The following is a 24,397-nucleotide window of genomic DNA, read 5'->3' as shown; positions in this document are numbered from 1 at the left end:
CGCGGAACGTCAATAATTATTGCTTGTGTAAACACAATTAACATTTTCAGTTAAATGCATTGGCTCAAAATGAATCATCTCCAGCTATTTTTTGACAGCTTTATACAAAATACGAGCCTTTTCGGATGTTTGAAAGGCATTTTCTTCCACATCAAGGCAGCGAAGGCGTTATTCCCAGAGTTTATTTTACTTGATAGGGAATTGTTAAGAACGAGGCTAATACTTCCCGGAATTGCAGAAGCGACAGATGAGCTCGTGAGCTATATTTAGAAGCTTGTGTTTTTTCCGTGTTTAAAGACCGTTGTCTTGAGTACCGTTTCGAGTTGCTATCAACATGCTCGGCAGTGTAAAACAAGATCTGGCATTGTGATAGCATCTTCGGAAACTGACTAAGTACATCACGGATTTTGCTGCGTAACCTTACCCTTTATGCCGGATATCAATCAAAGTGATGCTCGTGTGCAAACCTGTTATGTCATTGGCGATTGCTTTCTTTTAAATTATGCCACTTACTGCGACGTTTGCAGTAACCGAAAACCGAAAAAAGTTGCGTATAAGCTATTTTCGTATTTTCAAGAACAACACACTCTGCCACGGGTTCGCACTTAGTTAAAACTTCACCGTTGTCTACGCAGTTGATAATCGAATTTCGCTGTTTCTACAACAATGACATTATGACGTAGACAACGTCATCTTTCGAGGCTGGGTTATGACTATGTTGCAAACACAACAAATTAGTAACACGTCTTTTGTGAATCGCTCAAACTAAAAATGGGTTATGTTAGCTGGAAAAACTACGGCGCTTAATTTTCCCAAAACCCCACAATTCTGAATCAGCATGTTGTTGCGGCCGTAGGTGGTAAACAAAGGTGGATTGCCATAAACAAAGGACCCACCGGTAACCGCCTTCCGCACAGCCTTAAATTTATAAAGCGGTTTAATGAAGTGTTGTATATCATTACAAAAACACAAGTTTACCTGAGTTCTACAATTGCTTCTTTGTTCGGTTTTATTTGGTTTTAATACGATTTACGATACCGCGCTGTTTTCTTTAGCAAGCACGGGCTTGTAACGTTAATAGGTGACAAGGGGTAAAGGTGGGTGGGTTATTTATAGCTGGTGCAAACAGCTATATTAAGGTTACTCAGATATGCAAGAAAACGCAGGGCTCATCCATCACATTTATAGGGTTTTTTGAACGTGTCTTTAGCAACAGCTCGTGCTGTACACTTTGAACAGTAGTCGTCAACAACATCACCTTTCGGGGGTCACGTGAGTAGCATTTCGCGAGCTAAACATGATATCACCTATTTTGAGTCAATAACTTTAATTCCTGTTTGTTACCTGTCCCGACTTCCCCAAAAATTCAGCGAATTTGGTCTTATTGCAAGGAGTGGTTATATAACGAGGCTATTAAAACTGAAATAGGCCTGGCGCTACGAGATAGGGGTCAGTAATAGTCTGTCTTGGGTTACTAATAGCTATGCGATTAAGGTATTGGAGATCGTGCAAATTGGGTCTTTGCATGCGGCGAAAAATTTCACTACATCCATCACCTGTAGTGTAACATTTATGCTAGCTTATATGGCGCCGGGGAAAGTATGTTAATAGCTCGCCATAATAAGGCACTGACACTGACAGAGTAGGGTACTCCACAATTCGCACCTTTACGGTGGATCATTTTATTAAACTGGGCTAGTCTTGTTGACGTATTAGACCGCAGTTCTTAGCGGGATAAGGATTTAAATAGCTTCGAATCTGGCGTAAATTAACCGGAATTCGATCCAATCACGAACGTAATTGCAAGTCTTATTCGAGGATTAGGCACCTTAAATACCAATTTATCATGTTGCTGGTTTTAAAAGATGTCGACCTTTTAAAATTGTGGCTGTCGATCATAAAGTAAGCCGTGTAACTTATAAATTCAAGGATTAAGAATTGTGTTTATGGGATTTTTTCTAAGTAATTTTCATATTTTTAACGATCTTTTTAAATACCAAATTTTACAGCCCTTAGTCAACAAAAACATGTTCATTTATTTTCGCGGTTAAATTTATTTTGTGCGTCTTTAAACTGTTATTTAATTTTTAAGGGAAATACGTCGTATTCTACATTGTGTTCTGCTGTAAAGTGCTGAGAAAAGTTAGTAATAACTGGGAATTAAACCTTATTACATTAATCGTTACTAAACACCCTTTTCAACCCCGTAATATCTGTTTCATATCGTGGGATACAAAGATGTAATCGTTTAGAATGACGTTAATATCTCTAGATAAGTGATAGACTATCCCTGTATTGTATAATATAATAAACAACCTGTTGTTAACTGGACAATGATAATATTATGTCGTTAAGACTGCCACATGATAAATGTGATATCGGCTAAGCGGTTGTTTATCCGTTTTAACCATAGCATCACGTATTAACTTGCCTATCTATCTCTTGTACTCTAAGTAGTCGCAGACGACCAGTCTATTTTTGACGATTAGTTATCGCTAAAGCCACCAAACTTGATCAGCTATGAGTAGTAGTTTTGACGTCAAAAATGATTGATCACCGTTCTGGGTGGCCAGTCGTAACGATTAGTTGTTTCACATTAAGGATTAGACCACGTTGGCGGTATAGGCTAAAAACAGATTACATCATTTATTATTACTACTTGTAAACCAACTTAACCATGTACTTACTCCTGCATTGGCCCTGCTTATTGAAGGTTTGGCTTAACGTTTAGGCTAATGATACTATTTATGGAGTTGTCTTTTGTGTGTTGCATGTAAACTCGTCTTTATTTGGGCTTTCCAGTAAATAGTATGATTTACTTTTTGCAAAACTTGTGGATTTGGATTTTTAGGGAGGCGTTGCGAAACAATGAACTATTGTTGGCGACCTGCGAATACTGCTGTTATTACGTGATTTTGTCTTTTGTTTTGGGATCAATTCGAGCGTTTCCGATGTTTTTCCTTAGCAATTGCTCACGGGTTTATTTTCTTAATGATTTCCCGAAAATGTAAACAATATTTGACTAATTCGGAGCCTCCGAAAAAAGTGATAAAGCCCCCTTGTTTAATAAATCCTTTACGCGGCCTGATAATGAAGTTTTTGTTTGGTATTTTTCTGTACCATGCGACCTTTGGGATGACGTACATTGGCGCTCTCTGCTCGAACAAAAAGTTTTAAAATCCGCTAAAAAGATTGTTTCGGCTTAAACCATAACGAATCGGGTTAGAAAAATAGCTGAATAATGCTTTTACGCTGTGTTAACCTTTCTAATTAATATTATAAACTATAAGGATTAAAGGTAGAATTGGCAGCAGTTACCGTGCATTAGGTGCCTAGTTGCAGATTAATACATCCTTGCAGACTCTGCTGAACTTCGAGAAAATGGTTAAAAATATTTGCAATCCGTGCTTTTGCTTTGTTTTGATAAGCCCTAAGTTTTGCTTTTGAAAAGCAAGCTGGTAAATTTTCGTTTTTCTATTAATTAAAATTCAAACAAAAACAAAACAAAAACCGCCAGAACTAATTATGACGTCAACAAGTTACCAAAGCGTAGCGTTGCCAGTTATTTTTCTAAATGTTATGACTGTATAATTTTGACATTTGATACTTTTAAAGCCACTAGAGTTTGAACTTTATAGCTTTAAGCACATAGTTTGGCTTTTAAACAATAGAATTGACTTAAACTTGGCAAAAATAAAGATTGTGTCATAAAAACTCTGTAATTTAATACTCTTGGTTTTTCAATTTTTATGATCACTATTTATTTATATCAGATAACTGTCACTGTTTAAAATAAATATTATTTAAATACCAATGACATAAAATAACATTTGTTAATAATGCGTAAATATTTTTTCGAAAAATCTTTAAAAAATAACGAAAAAATAGCAGAATTTTGTCACAAAACACAAACTGGGCAATCAATTACATTTTTTAATCTCCTACAAATTAAAAAACACAAAAACTGTTGTAAGAATAATATGACGTACGTAGTGACGTCACAAGCTCAGGTCAGTTTCGAATATTCGACTCTGGGTTCTGACGTTATATCGGGGTACATACGCGTCATAACCACCGAGCTTTCATCGACGTATGTCATCCGATGTTTCTTTCTTTGACGAAAGTAGAACAGCAGCGCCACCACGAGGCAAGCTAAAACTATAAGAACGATAATCGCTATCCACGTTTTACTAAGCTGGGTTGGTTTTGCGACTACTACCTGTTTATTAGTAGTCGAAATGTTTAAATTTGTTGCGTTCGCTGCGTTTATTGTGGAATTGTCCGCTCGAGAATTCGATGACGTCACAGTTAGGCTCATTGTTTTATTTTTTGGAATTCCACTCGTCACGGCTGATAGAGTTACTCCGGAAACGGCTGGCGTCGTCGCTTTACCACTCGTTGCTTTCGCTAAAGTTATTGCTGCATTGAATTTTGTAAGAAGTGACGTAACCATATAAGCAGTTGTTATAACGGGTTCATTCGTCGTTAAAGCCTTGGTTTGGGTGTCAACAATTGCAGCATACGATGGTGTAACTGTAAATACATATGGTTTTAAGGGGTCTTTTTTTGTATAGCAATTGGGTTAGTTTTTTTTTAGTTTTTTATTTTTATTTTGGTTTTTCGCACATTGATAAAAGTAAATAATAAATACGATATACAATTAATATTACAACAATGCGACGGGAAAAAATGACAAAATCAATTTAATGATTTAAAACATGCCAAAAGTATTAATGTTTACATAAAGATTTTAAGTATGTTATGGCATGGTCACCAAACCCACAAGTTTGATTAACTTACGGGTACATGGCGTGCTGCCAGTCTTGGTTAAGGTAACTTGGTCGACTAAGATATTTCCACTTTTACCTTCCTCCCAATCAAAAGCCTCGAACCAAAACGTGGCAACGTTAGTGTTTGACATAGGAATCTGCGAAAGTAAAAAACCCAAATTTTTTTTGAACAGCATTAAGTTAAAAACTTAATATAGTTTAGATCTAAGCACGATTTTGTACTTTCTAAACACATACATCGTTTCATAAAGCTATAGCTTATAAAAAGCCAACAACAAAAAAAAAGGCAGAACCAAAACACAAATCCTAATCAAACAACAAGCAAATATGGGGCACAATATTTTAATAATGCAGGTTAAAAATAGAATAAAGTGTGATGCAATGCTCTGAATAAAAGTTAAGGCGGGCAAAATATAGAGCTTAATGACAAAACATGAAAAAAATAAAATTTTTAATTGTGCCTACATAAGTATGTACTATGTATATTATGGGCATCAATTAGCAATATCTGTATTTTGAATTTAGGCAATAAGAACGTTTACAAATTCTTACTTTTGCATTTAGCCATTTGTCGCCCTGATGCCCCCTTAAATTCCATATTGGGACCTTGTTGCCTGTCTTTGTGGAAATCAGTACTTCTAGATGACCCAGTGTTCGACCTGAACAGTTTAAAAGCTATCTATATTACATTCAACAAATAGGCTCATTTTTATAGCAAGGTTTTTTAGTAGCTTAGTACTTGCTTTTTTGAACTTGGCCTAAGTTTAATAGCTTATTTTTAGTTTCAAAACAGTCACATGAATAGGAAATTAAATTTCGATTAGGAAATATTTTGATTTTCCTACCTTTCATAAGGTACCAGAATTGAAAGCATGATTGGCCCTGAATGTTGACAGTTGGACTTCGTAGCAATGCTGTTCGATTTCGCTTGTTCTTCGACTTTATGTACGCATATCCACCGCCTGTATCGATTATACAACGACATAATTACATCCGATTAAATTGGCAATGTGTGCTACCGAATTAAACATAATCAATGTTGGATGCATAATATATTTCTGTTGGGTCCTGGATTTGATTTAAACTAAAGTAATATTAAGCTATATGTCTTTAAACTCATAAATAAAACCCTACTAATATAAAATTTATAATATAATGATCTTAGATTATTGTCAAAGAAATTAAATGTTGTTGATCATTAGTAATTTTTTTAAAGCATAAAGTTTATCTACCTCCGTTATGATCTCTGTCTCCACCGCTTCCTTTCTGTTTTCCATCAGACCTTGATCCCAATTTCCAATTAAAATCGTCGAGATTCGAACCTTGAAAAACATTCTTCCATCCACACCAGCCGCGATCAAAATTGCATGCAATCTCTTAAAAAAATAAATTAAAATAAAAGAATCTTTTGATTTTTGTTTGAATCACCTTAGTACATGTGTATTTCTTATAATAATTTAATAAATATTGAAATGAGTGAAGATCAAAAGTCTTTGGGCAGCATAACTTATTTAACTTACTGCTAGTACTGCTGCTTTGCGCTGCTGCAAAAGTTATACACATTGCAATGAATAGTAAACTTTTCCATGATACTACTAGGCTCATAAAGTCAAGCTTTTCCATTTATCTGTTTTACTGTTTTTTTGTATCTTGAAAATACTTTAATGTAATTACCGTCGTTTTATAACTTCACCTTTAAGGAGTTTACAGAATATTTTTGTGCATCGCAATCCGAAAAAAATTTGGAACGTTTCCGTGAGAGTCTCCGCAAATTTCTTTTCTTTCCTTGTGACGTCAGGCAGCCGGAAATCAATTGAGAACACATTAAAGAAAGGCATCGGAACTGTTCAATTAAATACCTGACAGGCAAAAATAACACAATTTCATAAACAACATATATATAAATATATAAATGGAGAAATAGGTTTCTCTTTGTTATTTTGGAAACTTATGTCCTGGCATCAAAACTAATTCATAAACTTTAAAACCTAAATTCGTTTTTATTTATCATATTAATAATGCTTTTTCTTTAAACTAGATGTTGTTTAGTGCAGCATACTTCAACTCTACTTTATTATATCTAGAAAGATAAACCTTCAAAACAAATTGTGGTATTTGATAATAGTTTGTGGCTATTTAAGCTAGGCCAAATGTTAGTTGTTTTCGCGTTAACGATTTGAAAGAAACAAGCAAATGTAGTGTTGGATGTTTTATTTTAGTTTTTACAAAACAATTGAGTGAATTTGCATAAAAACGCGTAAATGAACTTAATTAGTATTAGCAAATACTTAAATAATTGCAAAGCATGTATATGTACAGTAACACCACAGCACGCCAAATAAACTATTACAGAACTAAATTTAAACTATATCGCTAAAATATGGAAATGAAAAATATCTAAAAGTTAAAAATAAAATATTAAAAAACTTATGACCTTGAGTTAAACTAAGGAGGTCGAGTTGAGTAAAAAAATACAAAAAGTAATTAAAAAAAAGATTGGTAATCGTATAAATATGACTGAATGTTTTGTTTGTGTTATAAACATGGATTTTTAGGTATGTGTTGTTAAAGCCAACTTTGCCGCCTTTTCAATAATCTCCTTGATGTTGGTGCCGTCCCTTGATGAGCACTCTAGGTATTTTTCTGCGCCTAGAGCAGTAGCTGCAGCCTCACAAGCTTGTCGTGGAGCTGTGTCAAATCCACTTCTTAAGTCTCCCTTCATGCCAACCACTATACAAGGTATACTTACCCCAGGAAAGCGCTCGTCAACCTGTTTTGCCCATTTAGAAAGCAGTGAAGAAAACGAAGTGTAGTTGTCCACAGCAAAACAGAAAACAATGGCGTCTATTTTCTTTAGCTTGTCATTTAACCCGATTTCGAAACTCACGTCTACTGTTTTATTAGGAGCAGTTGGCATGGTAATCTTTGAGTGCTTTAGTAAAAAAGATTGGTTATATCTAACTTGCAAATTAACTGAAGATGACAAAAATGATTTGTATTACATTAGCTTTATTACAAGGCTAATATAAATTCAAGTTGGTGGGTTACCTTTTTGTAGACGTAGTAGTCCTTCCTAAAATAGAGGTTGATCATCCAGTGCTTTCCAACCCCTTCATCACCAAGTACTACCACGACCGGTTTACGACCTCTTTTGAACACTTGTTTAACCTATAAGTACAAAGTTAAATAGTAAAATTCAAGTATATTATTCATTTTTTTATTTAAGGTCAAACGATTTTAACAACATGTTGTACAAAAATTCGGATACTTAATTAGTCTACTTACCCGATCAGGAATAATATTTCTGCCACCCCCATTTCTTTGCCTTTCTATTAACAAAACAAAATATTAAACTTAATGTTGTATTCCACTTAACGTTGCCTAAGCAAATACCTAGTTGTTTATTATTTAATAGAAGAGAACTATTTAGGAATTAAATTAAGATAGATTTTTTGTCCACTCACGGTTGATTTGAAATCTCCCGTTAAGAAAATACTGAGCTGTCAGATTCCATAACTTAACTGGCGTAATTTCGCTTCTTACTGAATGGTGAATAGCCATTCCTTGCTGATGTTGCACGTTATTTCTGTGTTCTCTATGATAACGTTCGTCATAGAGTCCCATCGCAGTCATTAGATCGGTTGTGTTCTTTGGCATCGTTACATCTTCATCCCTTAATCTTGAAACCACAGCACTTGCCTGCAAGAAGTTAAATTTTCGTTTAAATTTAAGTTTTGAAATTTTGGTCAAAAAAATGATTTGACACAAATTTTCTATTGTAATTTTTATAAAATAAACTATGTTTTACTTGTGCCATTGCGTTGTTTGACGAATAGGGTAAGAGATCGTGCCAAGCGTCGATCAACATTTTAGCTGTTGGACGTTCATCGGGACTCACTCTATGTCTTGTTGTGCCAAGACACCATTGAATTAACACACCCAGGCCATCATTAATCTTTAAAAGATAGTTAATTTATTTATTAACTTTCCAAAAATTGAGTAATAAAAAAATGACATCAGTCAAAAATTAGAACGTATACATATTACTGAAAATATGATAACAACTAGCGTACGCTGTTGACAGTTAACAGAGGTTTGGTTACGTTTATTGGTAAACTTTAAATAATGATGCACCTTTATAAATCAAAAATTTTAACTTAGAAAGATTACGTATACCTGCTTTGACTCAAAGTTCTCAACCTCCAAAATTTCTCCTCTTAAAATTGCATCTATACATGCCCTAGAATCTCCACGATATTGGCCGTATGCTCTTCTTCTATGGTACATTTCCCAAGCAATGACACCAAAGGCATGCATGTCTGCCTGTAAAATTAAAAATCCAATATTGAACCTGCATTAGGTGTTATGTAAAATTAAATTTACCTATTATGGGAATAAAAGGTCATTAAGCAAACAGATTTTGGAAACCTTACCGAAGAGCTTATCTTATTCCGTGGGTGTCTTAAAACTTCTGGTGGAGCATATTCATATGTAATTATGTTTCTCTCATTTTCTTCCAGATTAGAATTGCTCCAGTCTCCAGTCAGCGATTGGATTTGGGATCCGGCAAAATCGGCCAATTTCGCTCTAAGTTCGCCAGTCAACAACACGTTTGCGCTCTGTTAAAAGATAGGCTTGTTACTTGAAGATACACTTATGCACAGCGGAAAATCTGCAGTAGCAAACAAACTAACAAACATAAAACAAGTAAAGGTGACATCGAAGTTTCCTATTGCTTCAAGGCATTGCAATCAACCTTAAACTGTATAAGCTAGGCTTTTATAAAAGTAGGTTATAATTGTTGCTTTTTAAAAAAGAAAAATCGAAAAACAAACATTTAATAAAAGGTTCACGTATGTTGTCCGGCTTTAAACAAAACAAAGTGCAGTTTACCATAGGAGAGAATTCTTTCGAACCGTAGTCCAGACCGAAGAATTTGGGAGAGCCGTAGTGGTGTAATTATGTTTTGTGTCGAATTTTTGTGTGTTATTTCTACTCGTAAAAGTGTAACAATAAATAATATACATCCGCTATTAATTATTACATTCTCGGGTAATATAGTTTAATTTAACAGTCATAAGTTCGATTAAGTCTTAAACTAGGCAGTACGTTTGTTGCTAATTAGTAGTCGTCAGACAAGATCTATTGTTTCAAGTTTGCAATTTTACTGAACACCGACGATTGTTTTACCACTACAGATATCATCCAGATATTTAAATATATGTACCCTTACCCCAACCCTATCTAAGTGTGTATTTAATTAGCAGACAGGCCCCCATCGAAAAGAAAACAACGTTCCATTCACCATAGCAAAGTAGGGAAGAATTCTCTCGGACCATAATCCAGACGAGAGAATTTAAAAGAGACGTAGTGTAATTATGTTTTGTGTAAAACCGAACAACATACGTGACCCAAACAAAAGTATAATATTAACCAAGATTCGAGACAATAACATTTAAAACAATACCTTTATGTCTTTGTGAACTGCTCTTTGGTCGGAAGAAATATTATGCATGTAGTTTATAGCTACCAATATTTGATGAAGAATTCTTAAAAAACAAGAGTATAATATAAGGCCTTAATAAAAACAATGTATTAAGTTAAGTAATAAATGTAGATTAACATCGAAAACTAAACTAAGAAACCTGTTGCACAAATCTGTTCCGATGGTAATTTCTGTTCGCAAACACATGAGGTTGTACAGAGTTCCGCATTCAGCATATTCTAGAACCACGCCTAAATGAGCACCGTAGGAAAACCAACCAAGGCACTGAATTGTAAATGGGCAAGCATTGGTTTGGTGTAGAATTTCAACTTCTAAAAAATTTTAATAAAAACTTTGTTAGTAGGCTATACTAATATTGGTAAACAGTTTAAATTTGTACCAATTTTTATGTTTATAATGCCAAATAACATTTGGCAAGTCATACAAACTGTTATTTATACCTTACACTGGATTTACCTTTAAGAAATCCTCTTTTTGTTTCATCAAAATTCTCCCTATTTTTATAAACTTTAACAGCAACAGAAGAAGAATGTAGGTATGCCTTCCATACCGAACCTTGAAAACAGTCGGCTATTTGGCCGCCTGATGGGACAGCAAACAATACTGCGTTTGGTCCTGCTGGTTCTTTGTACAACACCGACATATTAGCTACATTATTTTGATGTCTTTGCCTCGTTCCCATTTTTGCGTTCACATTATTAAAGACTTGAAATGTATCTTATTATTTTCTATTAAAACACCCTACTTTTAATACGGATCACTAATGATCGAGTAAGGTAAAATCTACAAAATAAAATATAAAACAAACTGTAAATACAAGTTAATGTCATTTAAAAATTCTTTTTGCGCATACGTATGCTAGCAGAAAAAACCATCGCAACTTAACTGAAAATTTTGAAACTAAAATATAAGTGGCAAACTAACTGGTTCCCATTTTGCCTCGTGATGTTCAGGTTTCTGATTGGCTGATCGCGCCAGATACGCCCGTGATTCTGTTTAGTTTGAAAAATTTGAGTCGTCCTCCTAAAAGTTTTACCGGGGGAATAACCTGGTAAAAACTCTCGGTGATTCTCGGAGTTTATTATCTGCAAAAATACCATCCGCAAAAAAATGCAGCTTGGTACGCTCATTTTTAATTATTTTGTAACATTTGTAAATAATTTAAATGCAGGAATAATTTGTTTTAAAACAAATATTCACCTTTGGCGATGTTTGCAAACAAGTTCGCGATTAATTCAGGTTAATATTTTAATTTTTTAATTACTTTGCGGCTATATTTAGCCTTAACAAAATCGTAAGTTTAATATTTTTTTTTTATTTAATTTAAGCTTAAGTTGGCCATTTGTTTCCTAATAGTGTAATTTTTTATTATCATTTACAAAGAAACAATTCAGTTATCTTGTTTCTATTTGTTAAACAAAAATAACCTGTCCTTGCTTTGTTAGAATTTAAGTGTTGTAATTTGATAGCAGCAGACGACTTTGGTTTATTGTTCATCACTTTTCTGGGTTCGATTACGGTAACATATCTTATTAATATTGACACTATTTCATGGTTGGTAAATCTCTTGCGCAATATTTGACCAAAAAACGAATTGTAAATTTGCAATAAATGTATATATGCTTAATAAAAAAGACAGGGTTAAAGTTTTTCCCAAAACTATTAGGATACAGCCTGTTTCGCCTTAAAACATTATTAAATGTGGTTTAACTAATTTTTTTGCAACTTTTAAATATAATTTTCAACTGATTAAATCTGTTTGCTGATATTAGTTTAGTTATTCGTTTACTTATTAAAACCATTTAGTCAACTATACAACATTGACTTGAAAAAGGAAGTTTGAAATTGCGATAAAAAAGAGATTAAGTTGATTTTAAACGAATATAAAAACTTACTGTTTTGACCTCCCACGAAAAATGAATTTCTTTTTCACATTTAAAATGAGGTTTTGTCAACCTTTTTAAAATTGTTGTTTGCCGAAATTGTCTTATCTTCAACTGCAAAAACAATTAATTGCGGCAATTCAATTTTGCAAAAAAATAAATGACTGACAACTTGAACTTTACCTAAACTTTGTTAAATACACATTAGTATTCACGTACCCAACACGCGTGTAGTAATTTAGATTATATACCATTGCGACATAGATTACAGTTACGTTTTTCCCGTAACCACGCTGTTATATGTCTATAATATAATACGGGCGTGTTTTTTGAATAAATATAATATCTAAATGGAAGCACTTATATTACTAATAAGAGTCTTTTTGTTGTTTACTTTTTGACTAAAAAACTTTTTTAAAAACATTTATTGGTTACACGTTTTTTAATTTAATGTCAGAAAGAAATTTTCTGGTGAATAAATTAACTGTTTTGTTTGATATAAGCGGTTGCTTTAGCCAACTACAGGTCATGGTCGTTTGTAATTTAACTTAGATTTCCAAACTAAATTTCAAAAAAGAGATTGTGGCCCAACCGAGCGAAGTACTAACTGTAAAAAGTAAACTAAAATGTTTTAATTTCTTAATTTTATTATTTCGCAAAATTTACTTCTTTGTTTTAAATTTTAAAATATTTAAGCTACGGAATGTACAAAAAAATAAATTGTAGTTATAAAAAAATTCATGCAAACATAATGCAAAAAAATTTAATAACAAAGTGAACGCAGTGTAATAAAAACCGGGTATGTACATATGTTAAAACCTCACAAAAGTTACTGGTAAAACATCTTACAGTTCTTTAAAGGTATTGATGTTGAAAAAAAATTAGGTGGGATTACTATATAAAGTTACAAAGAAACGGGTTGGGATTTGTTTTAATCCAACATGACAGCTAACTTTCCAGCTCTGTTGAACACAGAATCAATGTTTTTGCAGGTTTTGGATGAACATTCCCAATACCTCTCGGCCTGAAGTATTTCAGCAGCATACTCACAGGCGTCGATTGGTGCAGTTCGAAAACCACTTTCACGCAAATCTCCTTTCGTGCCTACTACCAGACTTGGTATAAAAGCACCTGGAAATCGCTGGCTAACCAACCTTTTCCACTCTGAAAACAATGACGAATAGGAGTTGTAATCGTCGATCGCAAAGCAGTAAACGACGGCATTTATTCGCTTGTGCTTTTCGCTCAGGCCGATTTCAAAAACAACATCAATTTGTTTATTTTGAGCATTTAAAACTTTTTTCTTGAATCGCTTAAAAAATAATTATTTTATAAAATAAATCACAACTTAACAACTTTAAGAAATATTTAGGTTAATTTGATAATGAGAAGCATAAAAAACAAAATGAATATATTTAACTTAGCCAAGCCATTTTATATCCAATTTTAGAAGAGCAGCTATCTTAATTAAACATAATGTGTATTGTTACACATTTTGGTTTTTAAAATATGATTAAGGTAAGGTAACACAACAAAAATAAAAAGTGATGACGCCAATTACATAAATTATGGCATACTTTTAGGCTGTTTTCTTTAAAGTGCTGTGCCAACATCCAGTGTTTTCCGACTTTAGAGTCTCCTAGCACGACAACGATTGGTTTGGTTTTGTATTTAAACAGATTTTTTATCTATATAAAAGAACAAAAGTAAAATATTTTAATTTAAATATTATATTTATTTTTCTAGGAAATTTTAGTCGAAATATTATCTTTTATGATTGAATGGTTTTCACCGGTTGTGGAATAAATCGGCTAGAGGATTCGCCTGAAAAATATAAAAAAATTTACAAATAATTTTTTATGTGACCGACCCATAATTTGTTATGTTTTAAACAATTTTAACTTTTTTTAAAAATTTTTTAAGCAATTTTAACGTAACTAAATGTTACCATTGATTTGCAATCTGCCCTTCATAAAATACTGGGCTGCAAGATTCCAAACACGAATAGGAGTTAATTCGTCTTTTACTGATCTGTTTATAATTACTTCATTTCGTTGTGGTTGCTGTAGATGAGAATAACCTGGTCTGCTGGTTCTTCCATCTTGAATTCCCATAGCTGTAACTAAATTAGGCAAAATATGGATCGGGCCCGGTTCTCTGCTTCGTAAATTTGGAACAATACCAACTGCCTTTAAATACAAATTTATACAATAATTGGTTTTGAATTTACTGGAAACAAAAAAATAATTATGCATTTATTAGTTTAATTAGTTTCAGAAAATAATTAGGCCGGCCTTACTAAAATAAGTTTTTTTTATTACGTGGATTAATTTTGTTTATTGTTTAAACCTATATGAGCTTATTTTGTGACTTTAATAAACTACCTGTGCCGTTGCAATGTTTGCATTATAAGGTAAAATTTCGTGCCAATTGTTGATTAAACCACTTGCCATTGGACGGTTAGAGGGTAGTGGTTTTCCTTACGTAGCTGTGCCCAAAATACATCGAATCAAGTTTGCGAGTCTAAAGCAATCCTAAACAAACGTGATTTCTTTAATATTAAGATAAATTTAAAGATGAATATTTTTATTAAACAAGGTAAAGGTTTTTAAATGTTAAAATTATACAATTATAATTTACATTGTTTAGTGGAAATTCTACTTCCAAAATTTCTCCTTGCTGAATTGCTTCTCTACAGTCGTTCACATACCGGTAGTGATAGAATGCTCTTTTTCTATGGTACAACTCCCATGCTATAACTCCATATGAATGCATGTCCGCCTAAAATACATTAAAACAACATGCAGTAATATATAAATTTTATTTAAAAAAAAACTATAATGGTCAAGCAACATTAAATTTAAATAGACATACCGTTGAACTTATTTTGTTTTTTGGATTTAAAAGAACCTCTGGTGCTGCATATGCGACAGTAATAATGTTTTTTTCGGTTGCACTAAGTTGAGGTGAACTCCAATCTGCACTGTGATCTTGAATCTGAGACCCAGCAAAGTCAGCCAACTTTGCTGTAAGATCACTCATCAACAAAACATTTTCACTCTGTAAATATAAAAAAAAGTCTACCATACCTGCTATAAAAGAAAAAAAAAGAATTTTACTTTAACAAAAAAAAAAATTATGAAGAATTCTAAAACGGAAACAATAGGTAAAGCGAAACCTTAGGCCTTAGTTTAACATTATCAAATACTATCTGTTACATAAGTCCACCCCAATAAAAATTTCGCTTCGTGTGCACACTAGGTTGTATAAAGTTCCGCATTCCGCAAACTCCAATACCACGCCCAAGTGAAAACTATAGGAAAACCACCCGAAACATTGAATTGTAAACTGGCACGCCTGTGTTTGTCGCAGGTTTTCTATTTCTAACATATTTATTAATCGTAAAGTTAATTTTTGCCTTGCATAGCTTGTAGTTTTAAAAGTAAAAAAACAGTAACATTTAACATTACATCCATACCTCTCTTAAAATTGTTTTCCTTTTTTTCAAAATTTCCAGCACATCTAAAAACGTTAATAGCAACAGGTTGAGAATATAAATAAGCTTTCCAAACTTCACCCTGACCACATCTTGCTATTTTGACATCAGGACTTGCAAACAAAACTGCATTTGGCCCGTCGGGCTGCTTAAACATGTTGCTTTTCTAATTACTCAATTTTTATACTACTGCAATAAAGATTTTAATGTGTAAATATTATTGCTAAAAAATTTAATCTTTGTTTTAAAAATTTCAATTGCTGTAATATGTAAAGCTTTATATATAATAAGATGCTATAAATAAAAAACTGGTAACAAATGTTATATTGAGCTCTAACCAAATAGTTTGCCTTTAGATAAAATCAGTACCAGGAGTCTTTGTATAATAAAACTTTTTAAACAACCCCCTTTTTTATACGACAGTTTTGTACTTTGATTGTAAGATGAACTTACGTTTATTTGCCTTACATTTTTTAGTATGTTAATAGAATAGGAATAAAGGGAACTACGTATAGTGTTTCTCACGACCTTTATTTTGTCAAATCAATGTTGTCTATACAGTTTAAACTTCACTAAACAAATCACATAGAAAATTAAGCTATTTGACTTTGTTAAAAGGTGACATTAATATCGTTGTCCTTTAGAAACACTTTGTAAGTTAGATTTATTTTTCCGACAACTTGCTTCATCATTTAGATTAAAATTACCAATAAACTCAAAATTTGCTTAGTCCAATTAGGGCAATTAATAATAAATACTTTTAAAATCCAGTGTGTTTAAATATTAGGTTATAATGTTTTTCAAGGTGAAGATCAGATCATTTTTGATAAAAGACGACCTTAATTAGGGTTTTTAACAAGTTTTAATACAATTCTACCTGTTTTTACCATATTGACTAACATAGCTTAATTTTTGGTTAGCTATTTCACAAAACAATACTTTGATATCTACCTGTAAACTTTCGCCACCGGGAAAATTAAACTCTTAATTTATTCACAGCCGTCGCAAAAAAGTTAAAAACAAAATGTCACGGTAAAATATTTGTAGGGTTTGTCTAACTATACCCCACGTGACCAACAATAGGTTGATCGGAGAATAAAATACGCCCCTTGATCACAGATTGATCTCAGTTAATATAAAAATAATACCGATAATGGGCCCAGAATTGCAACTGTCTAACTCGACTGATACAACAATTGAAATACTCCACAATGTATTCAATATTCAGTACACAAGAAAAACAATTAACAAAAAACAATACTGGCTTAACACTTACAAATCAATATTACTTTTAACAAAAACTAACTAAAGACCATTTATGAATTGTTAGAACAGAAAAAATTATTCCAAGTTACGATACAAATAAAGACAAAAAAGGCGAAACACAAATCACGTGACTAAGAACGCTGGAAAAAAGGGAACAAATCAATATTACTTTTAACAAAAACTAACTAAAGACCATTTATAAATTGTTAGAACAGAAAAAATTATTCCAAGTTACGATACAAATAAAGACAAAAAAGGCGAAACACAAATCACGAGACTAAGAACGCTGGAAAAAAGGGAAAAACTTGAAATGACCAGGCGATAAGGCGATCCAAAAAGAGGCGCACAATAGCGGCTAATGGTGTCCAACCGAGTGTGAAATTGTATTTAGATTAATGAGAAAATATAAATCAGTTTTCATATAAATGGACTTAACAATATTGTTGTGGTACAACGCCTTCGAATGAAAAACAAGTAGCAACTTTTTGGGATTAAATTTCGCCAGAAAAAAATGAAGCTGTTTGTCGTTCCTTTTTTCCCAAGTTTGGCTGGATCGTTGCTAATCATGGGTTTGGCTGGATCGTTGCTACGTAACCCTAAAATGCTGGACTGTCTGTGCATTAAAAATTTCGTTATTCGCGAAATATAACGAATTAAACAGGCCATCACATGTTTAAAAAACAACTTACAAATGACAAAATGAAATTAAAGTTTAACAGCAGCGTCAATATTCTCTTTTTTTGTTTTTTAAACACAGACAGCTTAAAATACCTAAATTGAATAAATAGTTGATATTTTATTTTTTGTACACGCTTTGAATAATAACAAAAGGCGTTATAGCTTGTTTACAAAACAAACACATAGCAAAGCCTATGTTAAAGTACACATTAGTGAAACGAAGCGATCGCCATAGGGAAATTCAAAAAGTTAATTTATTTACAGCACACAGCAAGCTATAGGTACAAAGCAAATCAATGTTGTGTCTATAATATAATATAGTCGTGTTTCGTTAATAATTGAAATATCGGAATAAAAATACTTTCTTATGTAAGAATGAATCTTTTTATTTGTTTAATTTTAGACCAAAAAATTTAATAAAAATATTTGATGGTTATACGCATTTTAATTTTGACTTAATTTGATACTTAAAACACAATTTTAAAAAGCGATTGGGTCCAAATTAGGCTAAGTGCTAACTAAGTAAACCAGCACATTATAAGATCTTTATTTCACTATTTTATTTATTTTGCAAAATTTACTTCTTTTTTTAATTTTAAAATATTTAAGCTACAGAATGTACAAATGAGTGAATTGTAGTTATAAAATAATTTATGCAATCTACATAATGCCAAAAAAATTAATAAAAAAGTGAACGCAGTGTAATAAAAACCGGGTATGTACATATGTTAAAACCTCACAAAAGTTACTAGTAAAACATCTTATAGTTTTTTAAAAGTATTGATATTGAAAAAGATTAGGTGGAATTACTACATCAAATTACAAATAAACAGGTTGGTTATTTATTTAGTCGTACATGACAGCTAACTCCCCAGCTCTGTTGAACACAGCATCAACGTTTTTACCTGTTCTGGATGAACATTCCCAATACCTCTCGGCCTGAAGTATTTCAGCAGCACACTCACAGGCGTCGATTGGTGCAGTTGGAAAACCACTTTCACGCAAATCTCCTTTCGTGCCTACTACCAGACTTGGTATAAAAGCACCTGGAAATCGCTGGCTAACCAATCTTTTCCACTTTGAAAACAAAGCTGAGTAGGACTTGTAATCGTCGATCGCAAAGCAGTAAATAATGGCATTTACTTTTTGGACCCTTTGGCTTAACCCGATTTTAAATATGACTTCAACTGATCTATTTCTAGCATTCACCCTTTTGTAAAAACGCTGCAAACAAATGTTGTTTGTTATAACTAATATGCTAAGAATGATCCATTTAAACGATGATAGCAGATTATGTTAAGTTTTATGTTACTTTACTAGCTTCAATAAATAAATATGTAATTTGGATATATTTATTAATTAAATATAATTAAAAATCGTTAAATCATTTTTACCTATTACTTTAAATATATTAATATAGACATTAAAATATCAGATGTGTTTTTAATTGCATTAAAAATATCTATCTCATAACATGGTTACGTAAATAAAAAACTATAACCTACTTTAGGGTTGCTTTCTTCAAAGTTAAAGTCCATCATCCAGTGTTTTCCTATTTTTGGCTCTCCGAGCACGATAACAGTTGGTTTTGTTATAAATTGAAAAAAATTTCTCATCTACATCCAAAAAAAGGCAAGTATTAGTTATATTTGTTGTTAAATATGCGTTTTATATTTGTTACATTTGGCAACCCTGAGGTTTTATAATCAGCCGTGCGTTTCACTTGATTGAAAGGTTTTTTAATACTTACCGTAATTATGGTTCGAAATCTTAGATTTATTCTTATTTGACAAATTTTGAAAGACGATAACTTTTGTTCTTTAAAACTAAAAGTTCAAAATTTTAAGTATGTTTGTTATTATCATAACGAATCGCAAATCTCCCATTTACGACATTTAATTATCACTAATTACTTATTAATAGGTGTTTGTTTATTAAAATTTAAAGGTTGTTGTTAATTTTTTAAATCTTGGTCAATTGTATATCATGATATTAGTAACTCAAAAATAAAAAATAATTTTTATTTTTGTCATTAATTACTAATAAATAGGTGTTTGTTTATTAAAATTCAAAGGTTGTTGTTAATTTTTTAAATTTTTGTCAATTGTATATCGTGATATTAGTAACTCAAAAATGATTTAAAATTATAATTTTTGTCACTAATTACTAATTAATAGGTGTTTGTTTATTCAAATTTAATGATTGTTATTAGGTTTTTAAATTTTGGTCGGTTATATCTTGTAATATTTATAATTCGAAAATGAATTAAAAAATATTTCTTGTTTGTTTGTTATATTTAAATGCTGGTTTGTTCATTAAAAATTAAAGTTCGATATTAAGCGTTAAAAATTTGGTATGATGTATTTTGTAATATAAGTAGTTATATATTTAAGTGCTTTTTTATTTAATAAAATCAATTTTAGGAATTTAAAATTTAGTATAATGTATATTGTGATATTACTAAGTTAAAACTGGGTTAAAATCTTAATTTTTGTTTGCATAATATATATAAATGCTTTTTTGTTAATAAAAAATAAAAGTATGTAAAATTTTTAGTTAATGTTTATGCATATCTTTTTTATTTATAAAAATTTATGTTAAAAATAATCAAATAATTTCGAACCATATTTTATTTATCAAATAAATCTAGTTTCATGGCTATTATTTTTATCGTTATGAATCTAGACTGATGGCTATTTAAAAGTGATTTAAAGTGTTATATGTAATTACTACCTTCCCTACTGTGAAACTATTTGGAGTAGTGAACTGATACGTACATTTTTCGATCCATAATTCGGACTTGTGAATTCTCGGGTAATTACATTTTGCATTATTATTAAGTTATTCTGTGTTCATGTTTTGACTAATTCTAGAGATTATTATGTTTTGTACTTTATATTAAGTGTCTCTTTTACCTTTATCAGGAACTTATTGGGTAGTTTTATCGTCTGTGCCGTATATTTTCATGAGCCAATATCTGCCATTTATTAGGTATTTATGCTTTTTATTGTTAATGTGCTTAATAGGGCTTTGCTATTATAGCTTTTTTTCATTTCCTTACCTTATCAATTGCTAATTACAGATTGCTTGAATTAACCACGATTAAACAAGTTGACATTTGTATCCATTGTATAAGTGGCTTGCTAAACGTGTCGGTAAGATGTGTTTTGGCTTTGATACTTTCTGTATTATGTTTTTATTATGTAGTAACAATTAGTTATATTGTGATCGCTTATTTTTCTATAGCATTATTGACTATAGCTGATTTATTTTGTAGAAACTGTGAATGAATGAAACTGTGTTTGTGTGTGAACGGAATAAAATTGTTGATTCATGTGTGCGACTAAAAGCGGGGTCAACTTTAATAAAGCAAGAATAGTTCAATCAGTAAAAAAAAAATCTTATGCTAAATACCCTCAGTGCATGGCCACTTAGCACTGGAAGAGAGGGCATTTAACATATGTTATGAAACTAGTAGGATGGCGTGGCGTTTTTTTTGCGACATAAAGATGGAAAAAAATCATATACGATTATATTGTACCAATGTTAGACGACGTTAACACTTACACAAAAACGTTTTACATTATAGTCATATAAAAAATAAATAAGTGCTTACCGGTGGAGGAATCAATCGTCTAGAAGATGAATCTACAAAAAAGGATTAATAAATAAATTACCTGGTGCCAAGTACAACCAACTAATAAAAATTAGTTATATGCCTTATATGTTACCAATAGATTGTAATCTGCCATTCATAAAATACTGAGCGGTAAGATTCCAAATACGAATCGAAGTAAGTTCGTGGTGGACTGAACTGTTTTCAATGACTTCATATCTTTGTGGCTGCCGTAAGCGGGAATAAGATTGTCTTGTACTTCCATCGTCTTGGATTCCCATAGCTGTAACTAAATCAGGCAAATTATGGATCGGGCCCGGTTCTCTGCTTCGCAACTGGCGAACAATTCCAACTGCCTGTAATTACAAATGTGATATTGATTTCCCCTTTTAGAAAATAATCAAGTTGTGCCATTGTGAATTACACTAAATAATAACATTCATCTTAAATTATATGTCAACCTGTTTTTTAATAACATTTTAAATGTAGTAAAATACCTGTGCCATTGCAGTGTTTGCGTTATAAGGTAAAATTTCGTGCCAGTTATTAATTAAACCACTAGCCGTTGGACGATCACAAGGCTCGGGTTTTTCTTGCATTGTTCTTCCCAAAATACACCGAATAAAGTTTGCAAGTCTGTAGCATTTCTAAATAACGTAGCGTTGTCTTTTTTTAAATTTGGGAATATATTTAGAGTTTATTTTGCGCTGGACAAATTTTTTAAGTTTTTAAATATTTAACATAAATAATACATCGTTTGGTGGAAATTCTATTTCTAAAATTTCTCCTTGCTGAATTGCTTCTCGGCAGTCGTTCACATAACGATAATGATAGAATGCTCTTTTTCTGTGGTACAACTCCCATGCTATAACTCCATATGAATGCATGTCCGCCTAAAATACGTTATAACAATTTACCGCAAGATAATAGGTCTATACAACATTTGTTTTTAAAAACAAACAATGTATTGTTTAATGGTTGAACCACATTTATATTAAATAGGCCTACCGTTGAGCTTATTTTGTTTCTTGGATTTAAAAGAACTTCTGGTGCAGCATATGCGACAGTAATAATGTTTTTTTCGGTTTCACTAAGTTGAGGTGAACTCCAATCTGCACTGTGATTTTGAATCTGAGAACCGGCGTAGTCAGCAAGTTTTGCTTTAAGATCGCCAGTCAATAAAACATTATCACTCTGCAATTTAAAAAATATACATATCTTGGTTTTGTGATTTTGTGTTTACAAAGTACTTGTAAACTTAACTTATGAAAAAAAGAAGAAATTCTATTTCACTTACTTTGATGTCTTTATGGACTATTCTCTGATCTGGCGAAAAGTGATTATGTAAATAATCCAAAGCAACACATACCTGATGAAGAATTCTACAACAGAAACACGAATTAAAGAAAGTATGAATCATTGTATTTTACAGTTCTCTAAAAAAAAACTGAGGACCATAGAGAATAAGAGAATCAGCGAGGACCGCAAGTTAGTAGAACAATATTTTTAATTAATTAAATAATAAAATGCAATAAATAATAAACATCATGAACAAATTATACATTTTAAGATTGTGAAGCAAAATAAATCGCTATAAGTTTTAGATCGGACAAATAACTTGGTTACTAGCAGAAAAAACGTTAAGTGGGATACAATAAATCTAAAACTATTTAATACTGTTTATAGTACATTACTAAAAGTTACCTGTTACACAAGTCAACTCCAATCTCAATATCAGTTTTTGTGCACACCAAATTTAAAAGAGTCCCACATTCCGCAAACTCTAATACCACGCCCAAGTGAGTACCATAGGAAAACCATCCAAAACATTGAACCGTAAATTCGCACGTCTGCGTTTCTTGCAGAATTTTTATTTCTGCAATTTTAAAATTTAATTAAAAAAAACACGTTTTTGCCGCATCTAAACGAATAAAAACACTTGCGCAATGTAGAACTATTCTTGGAGAAGCTTATAAACGTTTTTATATTAGTCTAACTTTCATAGAAAACTGGTACGACTCTTAAACAGCTTATGACCGCTATATAAACGTATAGCTAACAAATTCGCGTACAACCCGGTGACGTCATAAAAAGTTCAAAACATCGAATCAAGCTTATTATAGACCCGAGAATATTTTTAATTACAGTTTTAAACTACAGTTTAATTACCTATATTAGCTAGCCGCATTTTTTTGTTAAGTTCTTCTTTAATACAAAAAAAAATAGTTGATCCAATTTTTTTTTACCAAATAGTAATAATATTTTTCAAAACAAACCCTTTTTAAAACTTTCTTCATTTTCTTTAACATTTCCAGTATTCTTGAAAACTTTAACAGCAACAGGTTGAGAATATAAAAAAGCTTTCCAAACTTCACCCTGACCACAACTTGCTATTTTGCCATTTCGACTAGCAAACAAAACTGCATTTGGACCGTCAGGTTGCTTAAACATCTTTATTTAAGAGTTTAGACAAGCCAAGGCTACTTTAAATAATTGCTAACTTACAGATATATTATATATATTTTTTTTAATAACCTTTCATTTAAAAAATTGAAACGAACCGGCAATAAAACCAAATCTTAATTGTGTGTATAAACGTTTAATCTTTTTCTTCCTTTTTATAACGGTCGTAGGCTTCTTTAGAAATTTGACATTGTGCTAAGCCCAAAGCGTATTGTATTGTATTTCATTTATATTGTCTCGAAATATCCAAGTAATGTAAAGTCAGGCTCTTATTTTTTGGAAATTTAAAACTGTGTGTTTAACTAATATTTAACTTAACAATCCTTTTATTTTTTTGGTAAATAAAGGTTTATTCACAATTTCTATGATTGTTTTAAAAATTTTTAACATGATAATAAAATAATTCTTTTCTTTTAATTGCTGGTTATTTTAATATGCGCTTATAATTAATTTAAATAATTAATTTAAAAAACAGTTTTTTGATATCTATTAAAGTGAAAAGAACGAAATCTTTATAGTAACACACCTTACAAAGGTACAAAACAATACAACAGTCTGCTCCCCTTAAACTAGGACCCTGTTTTAACTGCTCCCCTTAAACTAGGACCCTGTATTCTGCTTTTTCTGACTTTTTCTGGCCCTAGGACCCTGTTTTCTGCTTTTTCTTGTTGATGTAAATTACCCTTTCTAGTTTTTTTA

The 24,397-nt window shown here is 31.8% G+C and overlaps 3 protein-coding genes across 4 annotated transcripts; all 3 read right to left on the bottom strand.

Moving 5' to 3' along the window:
• Window positions 1-3,755: 3,755 nt before the first annotated feature.
• On the bottom strand, window positions 3,756-6,526 carry LOC145750588 (uncharacterized). The gene is made up of 6 exons (XM_082566657.1): window positions 6,311-6,526; window positions 6,023-6,166; window positions 5,636-5,752; window positions 5,343-5,449; window positions 4,801-4,927; window positions 3,756-4,533 (listed from the first exon to the last, which is right to left on the bottom strand). The coding sequence occupies exons 1-6, from the start codon at window positions 6,411-6,413 to the stop codon at window positions 4,007-4,009; spliced, it is 1,125 nt and encodes a 374-aa protein (XP_082422783.1). The 5' UTR covers window positions 6,414-6,526; the 3' UTR covers window positions 3,756-4,006.
• Window positions 6,527-6,996: 470 nt separating this feature from the next.
• Window positions 6,997-11,073, bottom strand: LOC145750580 (uncharacterized). Its single transcript, XM_082566649.1, has 10 exons — window positions 10,753-11,073; window positions 10,436-10,607; window positions 10,258-10,339; window positions 9,224-9,409; window positions 8,967-9,113; window positions 8,599-8,745; window positions 8,255-8,489; window positions 8,076-8,119; window positions 7,839-7,958; window positions 6,997-7,722 (listed from the first exon to the last, which is right to left on the bottom strand). Exons 1-10 carry the CDS (start codon window positions 10,976-10,978, stop codon window positions 7,342-7,344), a joined length of 1,740 nt encoding a protein of 579 aa, XP_082422775.1. The 5' UTR covers window positions 10,979-11,073; the 3' UTR covers window positions 6,997-7,341.
• A 1,742-nt stretch (window positions 11,074-12,815) lies between these two features.
• Window positions 12,816-16,218, bottom strand: LOC145750510 (rho-related GTP-binding protein RhoH-like). 2 transcript variants are annotated; one of them, XR_014283682.1, is made up of 7 exons: window positions 15,658-16,218; window positions 15,408-15,562; window positions 15,054-15,239; window positions 14,820-14,960; window positions 14,564-14,713; window positions 13,757-14,368; window positions 13,460-13,491 (listed from the first exon to the last, which is right to left on the bottom strand). XR_014283682.1 is itself a non-coding variant. In XM_082566563.1 (6 exons), the coding sequence occupies exons 2-6, from the start codon at window positions 14,630-14,632 to the stop codon at window positions 13,111-13,113; spliced, it is 834 nt and encodes a 277-aa protein (XP_082422689.1). In that variant the 5' UTR covers window positions 14,633-14,713; window positions 14,820-14,958; the 3' UTR covers window positions 12,816-13,110. The 2 variants fall into 2 exon arrangements, 1 of the variants encoding a protein (XP_082422689.1); XM_082566563.1 differs by lacking the exons at window positions 15,054-15,239; window positions 15,408-15,562; window positions 15,658-16,218 and having other exon boundaries at window positions 12,816-13,491; window positions 13,757-13,867; window positions 13,972-14,003; window positions 14,128-14,368; window positions 14,820-14,958.
• Window positions 16,219-24,397: the final 8,179 nt, after the last annotated feature.

This window comes from Corella eumyota, chromosome 4 (assembly GCF_963082875.1).
Source record: "Corella eumyota chromosome 4, kaCorEumy4.1, whole genome shotgun sequence".
Taxonomy (NCBI): Eukaryota; Metazoa; Chordata; class Ascidiacea; order Phlebobranchia; family Corellidae; genus Corella; species Corella eumyota.
Note: the sequence above shows the minus strand (reverse complement) of the source record. Positions and strands in the feature narration are given on the sequence as shown.